Source organism: Rhinichthys klamathensis, unplaced genomic scaffold (assembly GCF_029890125.1).
Source record: "Rhinichthys klamathensis goyatoka isolate OS25496 unplaced genomic scaffold, OSU_Roscu_1.1 h1tg000165l_1, whole genome shotgun sequence".
Classification (NCBI taxonomy): Eukaryota; Metazoa; Chordata; class Actinopteri; order Cypriniformes; family Leuciscidae; genus Rhinichthys; species Rhinichthys klamathensis.
Window position 1 is genome coordinate 2,236,418 of NW_026606697.1, and position 21,863 is coordinate 2,258,280.

The 21,863-nt window shown below is 38.1% G+C and overlaps 1 protein-coding gene across 2 annotated transcripts; it reads left to right on the top strand.

Annotated features, from left to right (window-relative positions):
* Positions 1–25: 25 nt before the first annotated feature.
* immp1l (inner mitochondrial membrane peptidase subunit 1) lies at positions 26–15,934 on the top strand. Of its 2 annotated transcripts, XM_056259196.1 has the most exons (6): positions 27–116; positions 11,693–11,817; positions 11,919–12,007; positions 12,114–12,240; positions 15,094–15,204; positions 15,744–15,934. In XM_056259196.1, the coding sequence occupies exons 1-6, from the start codon at positions 71–73 to the stop codon at positions 15,804–15,806; spliced, it is 561 nt and encodes a 186-aa protein (XP_056115171.1). In that variant the 5' UTR covers positions 27–70; the 3' UTR covers positions 15,807–15,934. The 2 variants fall into 2 exon arrangements, with proteins under 2 accessions (XP_056115172.1, XP_056115171.1); XM_056259197.1 differs by lacking the exons at positions 15,094–15,204; positions 15,744–15,934 and adding an exon at positions 14,110–14,513 and having other exon boundaries at positions 26–116.
* Positions 15,935–21,863: the final 5,929 nt, after the last annotated feature.

Below are 21,863 nucleotides of genomic sequence, written 5' to 3' on the forward strand. Positions count from 1 at the left end.
CAGAAAGAGACTTGGTTAACGACGATGACGCAATGGAGTTCAAGGTTGACTGCAGCTGCGTAGTGAACATATGATCAAGGAATACAAACAGCACGCTGTCAATGGGCACGAACCAGGTAGGATTACTGTACAAATTACTATAGTGTTTATTATAATTCCATCACACATGACATTACTGCTGTAGATAATATTTATGCCATCGATGTTTCAAAACTGACAGCTATCTGAGCTGTAACCCAAAAACCTTACGTCCCTTGTACTTTAGACAAGAAATGTTGTAAGCAGTTCATCACCGGTGACTGTAAAAGCTGAAGCTTCCGTTGCAACGGTATATTTATTGATGAATTAATTGCACAATGAATCAAGATGCATGCTTGCATACGTGTCAGAATCAGAATAAAGAACCATTTTTACTATTATATTTTTAATAGTATGTATCGCACATATTTATAATATATATTATTTTAATGAATTTCTGTTCTTTTGAACCTTCTGTTCTATTCAATACCACAACTGTTTTCAACATTGATCATAATAAGAAATGTTTCCTGCGCAGCAAATCAGCATATTAGAATGATTTCTGAAGGATCATGTGACACTGAAGACTGGAGTAATGATGCTGATAAAGGGATACATTACATTTTAAAACATAAAAAAAATTATTAAAAAAATATAGCCTACTGTATTCAATTTTAATATTTCACAATATTGCTGTTTTACTGTATTTCTCATCAAATAAATTCAGCCTTGGTGAGAAAATACATCTTACTGACCCCAAACATTACATATATACACACACACACACACACACACACACACTCACATACGTACATTACACACACACCGACCCAATACACAATTTCCACCCAACACACACACAATACACAATTCCCTGCATTGCTGTGGTAGTTTTTACATAATAAATTAGACACAAATCAGTATTTAACATCCATATAATAACCGTGGTATTATCCATCATAAAAGTGGGTGTCTTATCATTAATAATATCATTTCTAATTTCTGTACATAAAAATGCTACATCTCCACTAGACAGGACCATAGTGTAGCGGTGCTCTTTTTAGTTTGTCCAGATGCTGCTATCGCTTATGTTATTTTTATTATGTCAGCTTTATCAACTCATATCTGATTGTTCCACACAGTGCTAATGCTAACAGTCATAACATGTCAAATGTTTCCTGAGCAGCTTGTTTGGGTTTCCCCAATGTGATTCTCTTTGCTACCACAATCTGAGGTTAAGAATATAGTGGCATTGCTCAGAAGGGAAGTTAGATTGTCATCTGCGGAGGGTTTGTATGCGTTAGTGTTGAAAGGAAAGCAATAATCTTGGATGCCAGGACAATTATAGGGTTGTGGTAACTATTATTTGTGACCCACAGGAAGGTCATTTTATTCTCTCCTTCAAAAACTGCAAAATCTGATTTTTTTTTCCAATACGAAATAAAGGATATCTATCCTGTAAAAACAAAGCAGGCTAATTGGTAGGGATGGGCATTTAAATGAATAGAGAATTGTAAGGTTTCTCTTTTTCCCGCAACAGAAGGCCTAACTTGGCACATCTGATAAGATCTGTTTGCCTTTCAGCTCCATCTTGGGTTCAGGCTGCAGTCAAAGGTCATTTTAATAAAGATTAGTCTTTTTATGTCACGTCATTGTTACAGAACTAGCCCAGCATCCTTTGAAATTGCTTCGCTTTTGTTCATATTTACGGGGATTGACTCTGTAATTGGCTTTATTCATTATCTGCCTTTTAAAATTCATTTGATCTCCATTGGACTGTTGTAAAAATGACGTGATTGAGGGAGGTTTCCTTTATGTCATGCGTGCTGACATCTGTCCTCCATCAACCAGCAACCAGGTGTCACCGTCCCAGCTCCATCCACCAGCCTCTTTTTGATAGTTGCACCGATAGCTTCCCGATTACCAAATCTCAAAGTTCTCCGATCCATTGAGAACAAAGAGAGCAGTGCGAGGCAGGCCACCCTCAGCTGCCTTCTGCCACACAGATCGAGAACATCAGTGTTCCCCCCTCCTCATCTTCCTTCCATCTGGGTTCTCGGGGGAACGCCATCTTAGTTAACACTATTCGAATCTATGTAATCTTCTTAAGTCCCACAGAAGCTCCCAAAGTCGAGCTCCTCATGTATGTCTAAATTCAGATGGGCTGTGATAAGAAGCTGTGAAGCAAGCCTTGAGATTGGATTCCTCACTTTTTTTTCTACTGATTTCACACCATACGCTGTCCTTCCAAATAATATTTTAAAGTTTTAAGATTTTAAACATTAAACAATTCGTTTAAAAATCTATCTTAGGCATGTTAGTATCTTCACCAAAAAAAAAAGGTTTTAAGCCAGTTATTTATAGGCTATCTTTTGCTGTAGTGTGTCAGTAGGTAATATCAGTTTATATTTCCAACCATTAATTTTTCCATTAATTGTAATAATCCAGTGAGATTTTTGTATGCACAAGGAGTCTGGCAACTGCCGGTGCTCCACATGGAGATCTGATCTCACCATCATCGAGTCTGTCTGTGATTACATGAAGAACCAGAAAGAAACTGAGACATATTAAATCCAGAAGGTCTCCAAGATGCTTGAAGAAACCTACCAACAAAGATACCTGAAAACTATGTGCAAGTGTACCTGGACAAAAGCTGTTTTAAACGCAATGGGTGGTCACATATTAATTTGATTTAGCTAATAGAAGTAGGCCTAATACACAAGTGCCTAAAACCTTTTCACAGTATACTGTAGCTTTGCAGGTAGGTTTCTTCAAGCATCCTGGAGATGTTGGAAGTTCTTCTGCCTCAGTTTTCTGATTCTTCATGTAATCCCAGATGGACTCGATGATGGTGAGATCAGATCTCCGTGTGGAGCACCGGCTGTTGTCCGACTCCTTGAGCATACAAAAATCTCACTGGATTATTACAATTAAAGGGTTAGTTCACCCAAAAAAGAAAATTCTGTCAGTAATTCACCCTCATGCTGTTCCAACGCCGTAAGACTTTCGTTCATCTTCGGAACACAAATTAAGATATTTTTGATGAAATCTGAGAGCTGTCTCACTCCTTCATAGGCTGATAGGTAATTTCATCTGCCAGCCCAGAAAAGTTAGTAAAGAAAGACATCGTTAAAATAGTCCAAATGACTACAGTGGCTCAACCTTAAGTTTATCAAGTGACGAGAATACTTTTTGTGCGAAAAACAAAACAAAAATAACGACTTTATTCAACTACTCATTTTCTTCCGTGTGGGCCTCTGACGTGAGTTCACGAGAGCGACACGACGCATGCGTGAGAACTGAGAAGATGATGCAGATGGGTCTCGATGATGTAGCGTTTAAAAAGGTTCTAAAGTGTGCATTTCCTGGATGTCCGAATCGTGAGAAACCATAGACAGTATATAAGAAGTGGACAGAGCCATGTCATTGGAACTCAGTTGAGACAGTTGAAGCCCATTTTTAGCGATTTTTGAGCACTTCCGTTCCTGACGCGCAGACTCAAACCGACTCAAACTAAGCTTGATGACGTGAGCAACCTGTCTGACAGACGTAAATCTTCTAGTAGCTGTGCGTGAAAATTGCCAACGTTAATCTTGCAGAGACGGGGAACTTGAGCAAAGAGTTCTTTGGCGTGAGTGAGCAGGAGTAAGTATTCCGTTGCTTTTATGGACTCATTATCTATGGGCTTCTCCCTTGACGGGACGTCCCCCGATTGCTTGCGAGCTTCTCCTCCTGTCTGTACGGTAATTTCTGTACAGCGCGACAGAGAGTCGAGTGGTTATGATGCAATCGTTAGCCTATTTTTACAAAAACTGTTTCTACAGGCCCATAATGTAACATAGAAGGTAATGGAGCCCTTTATACATTGTCATGTTTCTTTAGAAATAAATAATGGACAAATGGAGTCTTTAAACGCCTCAGATGTAAAGTTATTCGCTGTCAAAGTGACGCCAAAATGAATGGGAGTCAATGGAAATGCTAACGCAAGTGAAGTTCTGCTACAAGATGGCGGCACCCGGCCGGCTTCAACTTCCGGTCGATGGATTACCCCCTTGTGAGAAACCAACGAGAAAACTTAAAACTGCCTTACCAATGCCGCAAAATGAATGGCTTCCCTTTCACACTTTCCCATCAAATGATCGTGAGCGTCATCTTCTCAGTTCTCGCACATGCGTCGTGGCGCTCTCGTGAACTCACGGTTTTGCGCACAAAAAGTATTCTCGTCGCTTGATAAACTTAAGGTTGAGCCACTGTAGTCACTTGGACTATTTTAACGATGTCTTTAAGCTTTCTGGGCCGGCAGATGAAATTACCTAGCAGTCTATGAAGGAGTGAGACTGACAGCTCTCAGATTTCATCAAACATATCTTAATTTGTGTTGATGAACGAAAGTCTTACAGAGTTGGAACAACATGATGGTAATTACTGACAGAATTTTCATTTTGGGTGAACTAACCCTTTAATGGCAATAGGAATGCTTGGAAATGTAAACTTATATATCAATGTTAGGCTAATTGTTTTTTGCTATGTATGGGAGCTATTTTCTGTCAATGCACTAGTAAATGACTATTCCTGTACCAATTTTTCTTGTAATCATTTTAGTTCTGAATGTCCGGCAATCATGAACAATGGCGCTCAAAAATACAGCACTGCATCGTTTCCACTGTCACCTGGGCAGCTGGGCTGCTGTTTATTTTCTTTGCTATTTCAGGAGGTCAGCGGAGTGTAAGCACATTAGATGGTGGCATGGAGTCATAGTGACCTTTACACAAGTGTGACATCAGTCTCAATGCCTGAATTGGTGTTTGCACACTTTGCTTTTATACTGCACTGTAATTGACTCTTAAAGAGAAATCTTTGACTTTTACTGCAAATTTTTGAAACGTGTGCCTCCAAATGATATCAGCTGAGAGGGTTTTAAAACGCAGTTGATTTTCCAAAGTAGTACATTTATGCATAATATACTGATAGTGTACTGGTGGTGTAATTGTATTATTTTGGAAAATCAAATATCTTAAAGATACAATATGTAATTTTTTCCGCCTCTAGGGGTCGCTTAACCTCAATAACAAAGTCGTAGGTTGATGACGCAAAATTCCAGTTGAATTATGGAACTTGTCGTCATGCCGAAGGATCTAATAATGCTTATGGATGAGTGAATACATTGATGTTTTTATCATGACTGTGGTATGAAGCAGGGCTCGATTGCTAATGAGAGACAGATATCACACGTGAGTCCTGCGGATATAAAGGAATAAGGACATTTAATTCTACTGAACTACCCGCAAGTGCAGAATTACTCACACAGATCAGTTTATTTGACGAATGAAGCTTGTGAGGTAACGCAGCGCTGTTTCACTTGGTCTATCACACTAAACTGCATTTGAGTGTGTTGAAAGTTATAATGTTATTCTGTGTGTTAGTTTGTTGGCTGTATAAGACTAGCAGTAAGCTAGATCAACATTAGAATAACATACAGTTATATTCTAACATTTCATCATGTTTAACTATATAATATTGATTAGTTGTATATTTGCTCACCTGTCTAATAAAGTACATGTAAGAGCTCTGTCAAGTCGAAGTTAGTCACGGGCGTGGAGCTCTCGGCATCTCGAAAACGCCACGCTGATATTGATCCTCGTTTTAGTTCTCCTTTTTTTCCCCCAAAGTCTGCTTGCCATGGTCCATAATATTTGAACGAAACAACTGCAGCTAGACGTAACGCTGTTGTCCACGTCTGTCGCCATGGTTACTATGCTCGTACGGGACGAGAGGAAACCAGGGATAACGCGGATATTGCGTCATCGACAGGCGACAAGTGAAAATTCCGGGACGGCCAATTATTTAAAATTGGAATTTCTCTGAAATTAAAAATCTTTGGGAACTTTTGGGACATTGTAAGTACACAACTGCAGGAAATATATCACACTGTGCAAGTAATTTTGGGATATTTTATTACAAAATTCTTACATATTGTACCTTTAACTCTGCTGTTCAGTATTATACACTCACCTAAAGGATTATTAGGAACACCTGTTCAATTTCTCATTAATGCAATTATCTAATCAACCAATCACATGGCAGTTGCTTCAATGCATTTAGGGGTGTGGTCCTGGTCAAGACAATCTCCTGAACTCCAAACTGAATGTCAGAATGGGAAAGAAAGGTGATGTAAGCAATTTTGAGCGTGGCATGGTTGTTGGTGCCAGACGGGCCGGTCTGAGTATTTCACAATCTGCTCAGTTACTGGGATTTTCACGCACAACCATTTCTTGGGTTTACAAAGAATGGTGTGAAAAGGGAAAAACATCCAGTATGCGGCAGTCCTGTGGCCGAAAATGCCTTGTTGGTGCTAGAGGTCAGAGGAGAATGGGCCGACGGATTCAAGCTGATAGAGCAACTTTGACTGAAATAACCACTCGTTACAACCGAGGTATGCAGCAAAGCATTTGTGAAGCCACAACACGCACAACCTTGAGGCGGATGGGCTACAACTGCAGAAAACCCCACCGGATACCACTCATCTCCACTACAAATAGGAAAAAGAGGCTACAATTTGCAAGAGCTCACCAAAATTGGACAGTTGAAGACTGGAAAAATGTTGCCTGGTCTGATGAGTCTCGATTTCTGTTGAGACATTCAGATGGTAGAGTCAGAATTTGGCGTAAACAGAATGAGAACATGGATCCATCATGCCTTGTTAAGACTGTGCAGGCTGGTGGTGGTGGTGTAATGATGTGGGCGATGTTTTCTTGGCACACTTTAGGCCCCTTAGTGCCAATTGGGCATCGTTTAAATGCCACGGCCTACCTGAGCATTGTGTCTGACCATGTCCATCTCTTTATGGCCACCATGTACCCATCCTCTGATGGCCACTTCCAGCAGGATAATGCACCATGTCACAAAGCTCGAATCATTTCAAATTGGTTTCTTGAACATGACAATGAGTTCACTGTACTAAAATGGCCCCCACAGTCACCAGATCTCAACCCAATTGAGCATCTTTGGGATGTGGTGGAACGGGAGCTTCGTGTCCTGGATGTACATCCCACAAATCTCCATCAACTGCAAGATGCTATCCTATCAATATGGGCCAAGATTTCTAAAGAATGCTTTCAGCACCTCGTTGAATCAATGCCACGTAGAATTAAGGCAGTTCTGAAGGCGAAAGGGGGTCAAACACAGTATTAGTATGGTGTTCCTAATAATCCTTTAGGTGAGTGTATGTAGTGATGAACCAGAATCTAGGCAAACTTAGTCAAATATTTTAGTTTCCTCCGAAATTGCTTTGTAGGCCAAAATGTTTAAATAGCGCTTTGACTGTTTTAATTTAGGTGTTTTTTTTTTGCTAAAACAGATGTGCAACTGAATGAGTCTCTATGGTCTATTAAACTATTTCATATATTTGAACTTTTTATTTTTACTTCAGCTGCCATATTAAGTCAACACCCATGCCATGAGTTCAAGACATGATGTAACAGCTTGATTTATTTATCTAATACTCAATAAAACATTTTTTTTTCTTTTTTTCTTCTTTTTGTCATACTTGTTGCCAAGACAAACTGTCTATTTTTTTAGAGCAGTTTATCAGATTAAATGCTGCTAAACCAACATTGATGGCCGCTCACTCTCAAGAGATTTGTTCAATTTCAGAAGTTTGTTTTTACAACAGATTTATAGGATTAAAAGGGCATTTTGATGCCACCTGCTTCTCAGCACTCTAGGAACCCTTTCTCCCTTCTGTTGCATTATGGGTTTTGGGGGTCTGGGGCCACAGATGGCTCTCCAGAGATGCTCTATGTGACTCAGTGTTGCAAATATATATAAATACATACATTGTACTGTGTAATCCTGGATTAAGGGGAGACTTGGAGTTAATTATCCAATTGTTAGATACAATTCATTTTGGTCCGTCACTTCCCCGTCTAGGGAATCATGTGGCAGATAGTGCTTGTTCTGAACACACAGGGGAATGTTCAGAAATAGAGATTTAATCTCAATTGTCTGAAGGTCTGTTTGATTTTGGCTAAACTCCATTTGATTTCAAGCAGCTGACTCACCCAGTCCCTCGCACACACACACAGGGTGCCAGTGGAAAACCAGGCGGCCGCATATGGACTGTCTCTTGATATCATTCACTGGCCGTGTAATCTTATTATGCTAAATCCTTAATCCTCACCTATGCTGGACGCCCACAACAGTGACGTGCTGGTGATTGGACGACTAGACGGTATTTGGGGATGCTGTGTTCTCCGCAACACATTCTGCCGAGCCGGTTTATGAGCCTGAGAGTCTCTTAGGGTCAAGACAAGAATGAAAGATAGAGCCAATCAGAATAAAGTAAAATGATGGACAGAACTAAAGGAATATTTCTGGATCAACATGCTTTGTTGTTAACAGAATCTGAATCATTTCGAGTCGAGTCGACCTGTTGTCTATTGTTTAATAGTTTATATCCGTTCAAAAGTTTGGGGTGGGTAAGATTTTGTTATATTTTTGAAAGAAGACCCATATGCTCACTAAGTTAAAACAGTAATATTGTGAAAAATGATTACAATTTAAAATAAATGTTTTCTATTTTAATATATTTTAAAATGTAATTTGCGTAAATGCAATACTGAATGAATCGCATGATCCTTCAGACATCATTCTAAACCATTGGTGCTCAAGAAAATTTCATACATCAAAAACAGCATTTAAAAAATGTATATTTTGTATACTATCACGCATGTTCAATATAACATCCTTGCTGAGTAGAAGTATTAATAGAAGTGCTTTATGCTGATAGTATGCTATGCTTTAGTTTTTAGACAGTTTGCACAGCAAAATCCTCAGAAAAGTTGCGTCTTTAAATTCAAACACCCCTGGAAATTTACTGTAAAACTATACATGAAGTGTCCCATTAGATTTATTACAGTTTTTCACCGTATAGAGTAACTTACGGGTTACCAATTACCCATATTTACTATTAAAATTATGATAATTGTTGTGTCCCAAAAGATGCATTTTATAACGAGCATATAGCGATTTAAATGCAAAGCGTACAGTATATGTTATAGTTCAGGCAGAGAATCTGTGTCCACTATCAATTGGCAGGGAAAACGGCCCAGAAACAATAGTTTGTTCGCCCCACCCTGGAGTTTGATAAGCAAAACAACAGCTGGCCCTTTCACTGCCTCCCTGAGATACGACTACATCCAGTCAGGCAGAAACATCCCTGGACGGAGGGGGCCTTCGGGTAGAAGAGCTAACTCTCTCGTACACCGTGCTTGTGTTGGGGGTATCCGACGTAATTATGAGGATTCAAAGGTGTGGATTCAATGTCTGACCGGAATGGATTGAAAGGGGTGTCGGGGACGGAGGTATGGGGCGAAGAGATGGCTGGTGGGTAATGGGATTAGGTGTAGCACTTTCCATGACACACGGAGACAGACACCTGACACTTGGCCTGGGACTGAGATGGAGGAAGTAGGGGACAGGGGGATTAATTCCGCCCCATATTGGAGATGTCATTCCCGAGGCAATAGGGGCTTTTGGGATAGGGCTCGGTTTCGTTTAGTTTCTGCTCGGCCGGGTCGCCTTAATTCCTTTGGTTTGTTTCAGGAGAAAAGATTGAGGTTTATCCTTCATTGGACATCCAGCGCGGTTGTTCTTTTGAAGATTCGTTTTCTAATTGCGCAAGAGCTCGTTTTTTAGAGTTTCTTGTTATGAACCAGCCTGTAAACTGACAAACGGCACACCACTGAAGTGTTGGTTTATCTTTTGAGCTGTTTATCTGTCAAGCGAGGTTTCATGGATGTGTACAAACATCCAAACATGACCTTTATTGACTCACGCACCCTGCTAGCTTGATGGCCAAGGAAAAGTCAATAGTTTGAGTGAGGATGGACTGTTTATTCAGACAACGCACCACAGTTTTATCAGTTAAAGAGCCGGGGTGCGAGGACAAACAAAGGACCTTGTGTTCTGTTGCTATGGCCATAGCGTAACTCTTCATTTTTTTTTTTTTTTTTTTTTGAGTTCGAGGAGATGAACCTGTGCCTGCAAGCGCTGTCACCTGCTCCCACAGGTGTAGATTGGGTTGTTTCAGACAGGGTCAGATGCCCAACCCATCAACAAGGCACAAGGAGCGACCTTTGTGCCTTGTTGATGGGTTGTAGAGGCTACTGAGAATGAAACACCATCTCTAATGATCACTTTGGTTTCACAGTTTTAACCGTTAGCATTAAATGTGTGAGGTGCATTTCCCCACCAACACCACCTCAGTGACAAAGTGTTTAAAAGACACTTTCGACCCTCTGGCACAGGCATGTGACGTCAGTTTTTGGCACTGAGTGAGATTTCCAATTGAGAATTTCCATGCAAATTTTAGGTTTTCATTTGGAGTCACGGTGTAGCGGTTAAAGCTCCAGAGTCAACTAATCATTTGATAATTAATACAAATATTAATTTATGTTGTTACAATCTAAATTTGGGATTTAATTCATGTGTCTTGAAAGCGCCATACATATTATTTTAGTATTATTTCTATACTATCATAATATTTATTAGCATTTATTTTGATATTTAAAAAAAAAATTAGTTTAAAGGGATAGTTCACCCAAAAATGAAAATGTTGTCATCATTTACTCACCCTCAAGTTGTTCTAAACCTGTTCCATAGTATTTTTTTTTTTCCTACTATGGAAGTCGATGGGTGCCGTCAACTGTTTGGTTACCAACATTCTTTAAAATGTATTTTGTTTAGAATAAACAGAATAAAAAAAATTAAATTCTTATTTTTTGATTTTCATCTATTCCTTTAAATCATTTTTATCAGTTTGTGTTTTTCATCTAATGTTTTATTGGTAACACTTTACAATTAGGTCCTATTAGTTAATGCATTAACTAAAAATGAGCAATACATTTGTTAACTTATTTATTACTCTTTGTTAACATTGGGTAATACAAATAATCATTGTTAGTACATGTTAGCTCAAATCCATTAAATAATATAAACATAACATTTTTTATTTTATTACTGTATTAGTAATTTTTTAAATGTACATTAACTAAGATTAATAATTTCACAGTTCGTTATGTCAACTAAGCAGCTAACTAACAATTTTATTGAACTTTATTGTAAAGTGTTACCGTTTTATTTTACAGCTTTATTTTAATTACTGAAAATAATTTTAAGTTACCAATAACAACACTGCCATACACAAGCATGTGCTATTTTTTAATAAGATATAATAAAACCGACTAGTGAACAAACCAGTTCAACTAGCCGTTCGGAAAGCTCATTAACTACTAAATTTTAAACATGCTCAAATTTGCACATGCTTTATTCTTATGCAGGTGATGATATTATAATTGAAAATTACAAACTCCAAAAAAAAAAGTTAATTTTTTTAAATATTTGCACAATAAGATGCATTTAGAAAATAGATTTACATTTGATGGAAATGAATTTCCATTTCATGCCGACTTCCCTTTTCCATTTCCACTCCGGTAATTTCTTGTCACTATTCCTGAAAACTAAATTTAAGTTTCAATCTCAGACTTTAATTTTCATCAACCTGGTTTATAACTCGAAGGAAATCAGTAAATGTGCTCAAATCTCTCCTGCATGACAATATTAATGTTGGTTGTGAATGATTATTTTTTAAATATAGACTCTTTTTTTATTTCAGCATTTGTGAGGAGTGGCAGGATGTTTCGTGGTTTCTTTGTGAAGACAGTTAGCTTTGTTGGTTACACCGTCCAGTATGGCTGCATCGCTCACTGTGCCTTTGAGTATATTGGTGAATTTGTGTCGGTAAGTTTCCTGGAGATGTTTAGTCAAATCATTTGGTGAAACAGACAAAGAAATACATATAAATTCTTAATGCTACCCACAATTCACCTACTGTACAACAGTGTTCAGGACCGTCCATGGAACCCACCATCACTAACCACAATGTGGTTTTCTCAGAACGAGTAAGCCGTCACCTCTGTCGAATACAAAAGTGAGTGTGTATGAAATGCTTACTTTAGTGTTTATTTTATTTTTGATCATACTTTCATGCCAAACTATTGGCTTCGTTTTTGACCTCACCTGTTACATTCTTCCAGAGGGGATATTGTAATAGCCAAAAGTCCTTTTGATCCGAAGATGAACATCTGTAAAAGAGTGATCGGACTGGAGGGGGACAAAGTCTGCACCAGTGGACCATCTGATATCTTTAAAACACACACTTACGTGAGTACCTACTGTAGTGCACTGACATGAGCTCTGCCTTCATAATGCATAGACACTTTCTGAAGTCTTCAACTACATTTTTTTCTTCTTTTAGTATGAACCACTGCGTTTACTCTTAAGGTGTATGCATTTGAATTTCACATGCATTCACGTCCATTGGGTAAAACGTTTACCTTGTGGAAGAAGCAAATGCTTGTTTCTCAGTTATTATTGGTCCAGAGAGAGCATAGCCACCCTTTCACTGAAATAGCTGTTATTGCTTTTTGGTATCACTTGTTTTTCTTTTTCTTTTTTTTTCACCTTGCCTGTGTGCGGTTCTGGCCTGTAATTTTTCCCGAAGCTGTTAGTGTTAGTGACAGATGAGTAGAGCAAGTGATGAAGAGAAAGGAGAGAAAGAAAGGCCTGTCACTGGAGTCCTTTAAGGTAAAGAGATACAAAGCCTCAGCTGAAAAAGATTGTTGAAGTTTGCTCAGTCTCTCAGTACTAGTCAAACCTAAACCGATTACAATGACAATTTAATGAATTGCAGAACAATTACTAGGCATCAATGTTCTGATACTTTTTCTTCTCCTTTTAAAATCTAAGATTAAAGTTTGAAAATTTCCCATTGACTTAGAATGCTATTCAAAATTAACAGCGATTATTTACATATATTGAATTGCGATTGGTCTTCTTTCTTGCATTTATTTGCATTCTGATTTAATTCTGATTGCATAAAAGCCTAATGGCCATTTTGTCTTTCGCTGCATTTTTGTTGCAAGGTCACAGTTGTTGTTTTATGTTGATTCTTATTTATAGCTGACAGAAAACACAAAACTAATGCTAATATAGTCAAATCTGTGAAAAAAAGTCTCTTGGCAAGTAAATACTACCTTCAGTATGACAGGATGATTTGTTTCTTTCTCTATATAAAATGCCTTTGGGAAAGTAAAGGATTTGTCAATCAAAAATAGAAGGCTAATTACTGATTTGGCTGTGTGATCTTAGGCAGCTATTTTGCACTGCATGTCTCCAAACCACGATATGTTAATGGACGAGACCTATAGTATAAACAGGGGAAAATGTGTGATCGTGTTCATTAGAGTGCTGTTAGCAAAGTTAGCATGCAGTCAGCAACCAATTAGCATGCTAAGCTAACTAACATAAGACAACAAACAAGGTCAACTTCGGAGAGGTATTTCTCAGAAACGGTAGTGAATATCCGTTCAGTCATTTCTGTGCGGCTCGGTCCAAAGATCATTATGATCAAATTTGGACAAAATTGGACAAACAGTTTTTCGTTTCATTTAACATGGCAGACAGGCACATTGATGAAAAATGTCAAATGAGATCTTGTCTGAATCGGCATAAGCAGGGGAACAAAAGGACAAATTTTGGACAATGTTTTCAAAAGTTATGTGTTTTTGCAAAAATGCTTATATCTCTGGAACACTAGGTGGAGCTGAACTTCTCAGGTACCTTCAGGACATGCTGTCAACAATCCCTATCTAATTTTGTGGCGATGCTGTATGTCAAATCATTTAAAAAATATTGAAATGTATGACAAAATTCGAAATGGCGAACCAATGGTTCATCCGATCCTGGCAATATCAGCCCCTTTAGGGCTTGGCCCCTAAAAAACGTTTTGGTATTTTGTCAAGGGAACAACGGTGATGTGGACTTCTGGTTTGGCCTACAAAATGACATAATCCCTGTAGGACTCTATTCAGTTACCAAAAAATAAAAAAGGTTGTAGTAAAACAAAGCTAGGAATGCAAGTCAAAGATAAGACAAGCCCTATAGTACTGATTTACATTAGTTGTAGAGGTGTTTTGTTGACCAGAATCAAGATGTTTCTAACATGCCTCCCATTTGTATGATCGAATGCAGGGTTGTCAACATTTGTGTCTGGTCACAGTATGGTGTGAAGTCTCGCATGCTTGGCTGACAGATAGGACAAAAGCTTCGCTTCTGAACAGCAGATGACGACAGGCTGAGATTTCTTGTGGATGGGATCAAACATATGTTTTCATGCTAATGAGAGTCGACTGCAAGACGAATACACGCTGACATATGTTTATAATCACGGTTCTTTTCGCATTTGTCAATGATGAGTTTGTTACCAATACAGAAGGTCAGCAAATCGTTTTGTAAGTCATGTTTGTTTTTGTTTTTCACACGTTGAAGCATGAAACGGCTTTGTTAGATATCTGGCGTGACCGTAAGTACGCTTTCTTAACAGTTGAGCACATAAAATCCTACTGTGTGGAAATCTTCATATGATTATATGGGGGTGGGGGGGGGATAAAAATTCTTATTAAAGTTTGGTCAGTGCCAGATAGGCGTCTCCATATACTGTTATGTTTATAATGACAACGTGATGTGTTGTTCACCCTCGCCTCACATATAGAGGGGGTGTAGGGGACTTAATTAGGGGCTTGACAGCCCCACTCTCCCTGTGTGATGAGATTATTCCTAATTGATGTCAGTGTGGATCAGGATTCGCTCGGTTGCCGGCCCAGCCTGGCAGGTCTGTCCGTGGTCTAGACCCATGGAGCAGCTCATGGAGGCGTGGCTTCACCCCTAACCGAGAGGATAAAGGGGGGGTTGGGTGCGAGGCCCCAGCGGTCAGTAAAAATGATCCCATTCCCATCTGAGATGAGCAGTTAAGTCATGTGAACTTTCTCACTGTTAGGAACTTCTTCTTTATCCTCTAATCTGGGAGAACTAATATTGTGCGTTGCATGTGAAGCATGAGTCAAAGGATCCTTTTAGACCTCATTTTTGGTGTGGCTGCAATCCGAATAAATCGTATTAATTTTCAGTTAGATTTATGATCTAACATTTTGCTCTTCCCATCCTGCTGTAATCTAGGTACCAAGAGGGCATGTGTGGCTGGAAGGCGATAACCTTCGGAATTCCACAGATTCCCGAAGCTATGGCCCAATTCCCTATGCCTTGATCCGAGGACGCGTTTGCTTAAAGGTAATGAGGATACAGTCTCGTTTCTTGTGACCTATACGCTTCCCTAAAGGCCAAACCTCAAGCTTTTTGAGTTTGAACTGTTGCCATTTTATGTTTTTTTTTTGTTTTTTTTCATGTGTATTGTTTTTCCACAAACAAGAAATACAAATGATCCTTTCTGAATTTTACTTTTTTTGTAAATACAAATCAATTATTTCATAGTACGGTTATCCAGTAACTAGCTAAAAAATTGTGTGCTGTCTTCATTTGAAACTGTTTTCAGCTGTCGTCTCATATAGCGTCTCGTGCCCATGACCCTGTAAACAGGTCTCCTCACCTTCTGTCAGCCCTTGATTGGAAACTCAAAGGCAAATGATACAGGGGTGTTTTTTTCTTACAGGGTCTTATAAGGAAAAGGTGTTGTTTCTGCACTATAATATAAAGTAGATTAATGCTATATTTAATTTTTAATTTAATATGAACTGTTTCATTGTTGCATTTCACTGTTTCATTTAATATGAAATTAAATAATTTTGTTTTGCTGTGCTTTTATTTTGCAGTTGTGGCCACCTCATAGTTTTGGCGTATTGGCCGAAAGTCCAAACGACGGGCGCATTTTATGAAGAAGCTGTGTTCATGTAGTCACAATGTAAATGATATTGTTTTTAATGTTTTAAAATAAATTCTTATTTATAATTCTTGTCGGTTTCATTAAGTCAAACAAGGATTTATGATAGTGAAGAAACACAAATGCATCATATCACCTACATCATGTTGCAATCAATGGTTTAAAATGGGTTAAAAATTCTAAGAAGATCTGTTAATGTTTCAAATGGGTATTACAGACTTGTGTTGTTTTTATTCCTCACTATTGCAGTTGACTCATTGTTACACTGAAATTTAATTTTTGCATGGAATTACTTTGACCAAAAGTTATAAATTGACATATTTGCCTGTTTCGGAAACACATTTAGCTGTTGTTGAGGGACAGAGCTGTTTTTAAATATTCTTGAAAATAACAGCATATGACTGTAGTGTATATAGAAATTTCCATTTTGATTGACGATGCCCGTTTCCACTTTCAGAGTAAAAAAAAAAAAAATAAACTTATAAATAAATAAAAGTATTTCTCATACTTGCTCATAGTGTGACCTAATATCGAATGTGACTATTTCTTATTTTAAACCCACAATTACCTTTTTTTTCTTTTTTTTTTTTTTTACTCTTGTAAGCCAGAAACAGGCCTCCAAATTCTTCTATTCCATATGCAGTTGTGTGGTATAAATATTACATCTGCTATGTTGGCATTGTCATTTGACCTGGATTTTGTTGACCAGTTACAATAGCATGATTGAATCAGCTCCATTTTGCACTTCTTGAGTTCTTTGCCATTTTTATATGCATTTTTTTCTGCTGTTTGTCTTTGAGAGGGCAAAACTGGCTACACTTTATTTTGATGGTCCACTTTAGACATTCTAGTAACTATAAAAAACTTTGCAACTATGTCAACTAATTAAGTAATATACTGTTAGTAGACTGTTAGGGTTAGTAGAATAAGTTAACACATACTTGCAAAGTGACTTATAGTCAGTAGAATGTCTGTTGGGGAGCATAAAAATAAAGTGTTAGCAGATATTAAGCAGACACACTCTAATGACTGCTAGTTGACATGTAGTTGCAAAGTTACTTATTGTTTGTAGTGGACAATCAAAATTAAGTGTTACCGAAAAACTTCTAAAGACAGATACTTGTTTTCACTGTTCCACAACCTTACAGTATATCCTCTGTGTAACTACCCTTAGAGGATTTAGTTTAGTGTTTGAAGCATCATAGTATGGGTTTAAGCACACCTGGAATGTAATTCACTATCGAGGGTAATGATTAATGAACTTAATCATAATTAAAGTCCAAAGAGAGACTTCTACACTCCCTCCTCAAAGACAAACTCCCTTTCTTCTTTTTCAGTGTTTATTGGTGTGTTTGCATGTGTGCATTTAAGGTAATGAGAAATTGACGTCCTTCTTTCAAAGCAAAATGTGTCTTTCTTTAATCAAGGTTTTTAATTAAAACTTCACAGCGTCATTTGATCTCAGCGCAGGATGAGTCTGTCTTCGGATGATGCTGGCTGACATCAAACACAAATGTGAGACGGCGGTCACAATTTCTTTTCAGTAACGTGGCCGTTTGCATGGGATGAGCCTCTTAATTTGGCTGAAACTTGTTTTTGTGTGCTGATCTAAAGTCAGATTTGTGGTTTCTGTTGTTGTGGTTGAGATTGAGGTTTGTGGAAAGGGAATTTGATCTTAGATCAGTTCAAAAGGGAAACTTCTGCCAACATAGGATTTTCTCCCCGGTGGATCCATACCAGACAGATGGCATTGAGGGGGAGACGGACTATCGCCAGCTGCACCAAGTGTGATGTCTGTTGTGATCAGACCCGTAAGGATAATCGATAGATAAACCCTTTGGTTTAAAAATGTGAACCAGGCTTCCGAATTATTGTCAAAAGCATAAAAGCAAAACAGAATCCCAGTTGCAAACACATTTCCTGGTGTTAACTGAGAGTCTTTGTCTGTGAAGAAATTAAAAATATGTTTACAAAAGCTCACTATGGTAACAAAGTTGTTGCTGGGATTCATAGTTACAGATATTATGACAGCCATCATGGTCATCAAGATTTGAAATGTTTCTTAGCTATTTTCACACACAAAATCCATTAAATTGCAGTAACACGACATTTTCCAGTAATGCACGCAACGGTTTTCAGTCTTTTATCCACATATCTTTTAGCACATAAGCACTAAAATGCAGTTCTGATATAATTTGTTGGAAAACCACATGGATTGTTTTACTCTTTCATTTCATGATCCATGATTTTTGACTCCAGCCTTATAAAACTTACATTTTAAATGTACAGAATTTTTTTTCTTGGCCATCACCAAAAAAATAATTTTGCACAAATTTCAAACTAGAACTATTTAGTACACTGGTAAATGAAAAGCAGTGTGATGCGGAAATGTATTAGGATGCGTATCTGTAAAGCCTTGAATGTCAGTAAGAATTTATTTATTTTAAAAGAAAAGTTTTATGTTCACCAAGACTGCAAATACAGTCAAAGACAGTCATTTTGCGAAATATTATTCCAACTTAAAATAACTGTTTTCTATTTTTATATTACTTCAGTGTCATGATTTTTCAGAAACCATTTTAATATGCTGTTTTGATATTCAATATTTTGAAGTTTGAAGAACAGCAACAAATCTTTTTTAATAGTATAAATGTCTTTACTGACTTTTTTCATCATTTTAATGTCTCCTTGCTGACTATTGATTCATGCTAAAAACTGGTAATTTGGTTGAAACTTATTATTATGCAAGGAAATGGTCAAAACAAAAAACTGCATACTTCGTCAGTCTCAGTGGAGATTGACATGAACTTTCTTGATGATCTCAAAGTCGAGGCAACCTCCTTCAGAAGGACACAACAGCAGCGTGGAGCCGCTCTGAGGTCTGTGGTGTGAGTTTGCAGTTTGGGACTGCCATTGCTGTGTGGAATTGTCCTCATGCCACAGGCATTCAACACTATTACTGTCGCTCTCCTCGACTAATAGTGGCAAGAGTGCTGGGGAGCAACACTGAACACTCTTAATGGAGGCCAAAGGAACATTTTCCCCAAGGCCTGGAGACATGGGCAGGGGGCGAGGTGGAAAGGAAAAGGGGCAAAAGACCCATCACTTTGTGTAAAGGCAGGCTGATTCTGACAGTCCTGACCCACATACCCCCCGTGGGTCTGCACTCTTGCTCAATGAAAGCACTTTTTGAGAAACAAGAGTTATAAAACAATGACTACGTTTACATGCAGCCAATTTCCGGGTTATGGTCGGGTTAAGGTCACTATTCGGGTTTCTGAAACATTAGGAATAACCCGTTTACATGCGTGAGCAGAGAGAGTTTCTCCTGTATATGGAATTGCAATATCCCGATGTAAACGGCGACGCACGGTTAGCGTCAAGACGTACGGACAACATTAAGACGCAATATGCGTCATTTCCGATTCTTCTTCCTGTATCCAAAGACAACAACAATAGCAGCAGCACGCGGATAATGAATAGTTCGGGGCAGATAGCGATCGCCTTTGTTTGCGCTTTGGTGCTGGTACTGACCTCGCTCCAAAAGTATGCTGTGTTGCGTCTCGCCATGTTTACTTCCGGTATACTGCACGTGGGTTTTTGTATGCGCTGAGAAGTTCCTCTACTCAAAAGACCAAGATTCCTTGCGAATAGAACATGCGCAGAACACAAATCACTATGGGGATATGCCGATGCGCGTTTACATGACCAAAAATTCGGGTTAGAAAAGGGGTACCCCAGGTATCATATCCCGGTTTTTAAAATCCGGGATATGAGCATATTCGGGTTTTTGCCGGTGTTTACATGGCCGTGCGCGACCGGGTTATTGCTAATATCCCGGTTTTGAACGGGTTATTGGCTGCATGTAAACGTAGTGACTGACTCCGAAGAGTGTTGTTTCTGATGTTGTCTTCAGACTTTGTCCTCTTAATACTTCTTAGTTCACTATACTTCAATGTGTCAAATGTGGTTTTCTTCTTTGATTGAGAACCACCTCCAACCCTCCAAAAAAAAACTTTCTAATATCTCATTGGGGATTTCCAAAGAATGGACCACAATTTCCATCTCTGATTGGCATAGCGCAGCAGGAATAGTTATTCTACTCTCCCGTCAATGTTTTATTTCTAATCATAATGTATTCAGTTGTTCTGTATTCGGGCACAAGAGATGTTGTTTCATCACAAAGTTGGCAGTGGCCAAATATTCCTCACTGTTTAGTCTTGCAACACCATTGCTGAGTATTTTCTCATACTAAATGAGACAAGGGTGTAGAGTTACATTCAAGCTATTTTGAGGCATGAAGACATTTCTTTCAAGGGGAAAAAAAAACGTTTAAATATGTCATTTTGATGATCAAAGATGAGTTTTAAGGGATACAATTATTGACTACAGGGGGACTTTAAAATCTTAAAAATTAAATCAACATTTAATAATAATAATATTACAAATAAATATTAATAATATATTATTCATAATAACTAAAAGTAAATATGATTTAAATAATAATAATAATAAAAAAATATATTTTACCATTTAAAATCAATAATTCACCTTACATGTGACTGTAATGTTTCACCACTGCTTGCTTGCAGAAATTTACTTGGGACAAATCAGTGATTATTGAATTTATAAAACACTTTTCATTACAGGAGTCAAAAGAGTGAGAAGAGTGTCAAAAGTCTTAGTGAAACTAAACTTTTAATGGAGAGAAGCTGCTATCAGACTCCAGCAGACCTTTCACAAAAGGTCATCGATCCAGCCTTTAATTAAGGGCAACATTAGAGAACCACCTTCTAGCACATTTAACACAACTTTGATGTTCAGTCATTGATTTAATTTCCTTAAAAGCCTCACAGAGCACCGATACGCCTTCACAGAAACGATGGAGAGGACTGCATCGACTCTGCTTGAGAAGTTAGAGAAACCAGAGGAACCAGGTTAACAACTCCTGTATCTCTAACTCAGTGTCATGAACCAGGAGTGATGAAATGAGTTTCCAGTGACAAGCTCGTAGTCTGTACTGTCTGTACAGCACAATCACAGTCAGTCAAACATGTTTGACATTTAATATTTAAAGCTATATGGAGCAGTATTTTGGACCAAAAATATTTACCTGTGAAATAGAAAAATGTTTGACAGACTGTAATTGTCCTCCTAAATATGTATCTGGAAAATCTGGAAAATCTTTACTTTCTGCCAAGTTATCTATTCTGTTTTGTATATCTCTCAAACAAAATACAATAATTTGCGATTAATCTCATGATTTTTAAAAGGAATTTAGAAATCAGAATGAAATGGTAATGGCAATTTTTTTTTAACTGTTAACTATTTTTCCCTTATATTTTCTTCATGCCCCCCTGGGCCCCAGTTTGAAAAAACACCTAATCTAGTCTGACATTTTAGTTGACTCATAGTTATGGGTGTATTGACATATTATTGATATTTTTTAAGTCAATCTAGAAAGCCCAAAATGAGCTAGCTGCTGTTGTGAGCCATAAGCTAGACTTTGCGCCAACAAAACTAAATTACCACAACTTCTCTTTGCATGGAGGAGCACAGAATTAAGTCATGATAACCGTGTACTTTAGAGTGGATCAGTGCAGATAACACTGGCAAGCTTCTGACAATGTGTCAACTCAAGAGAAATCACAATAGTAGCCATTCTGGCTGAACTCTCTCTGGCCACTAGCCACTTAGTTGTTCCAAAAACTCTCATGCTGGGCATAATAGTAATTGAATGGACAACCCCTTCCCAAGTAGACCCACTTTGGGTTGCTAGCCCAGGGGCCATATTCACAAAACATCTTAAGGCTAAAGGTAGCTCCTAACTTGCCAATTTAGGAGAAACTCTTAAAAATAATGGGCGTGTCAGTCCTAATTTTAGGACTCCTAAATTTTTGTTCAAAAAGTATTTCACAAAGCATTTTAGAAAATGCATTCTAAAACCAGCTCCTAAATCTGTAAAAAGTCAATAAGACCAAATCACAAAAAATCCTTAAATGGCTGTTGCTGGCAATCCGCCTCAGCAATCCGACCAAATTCACTGTACACC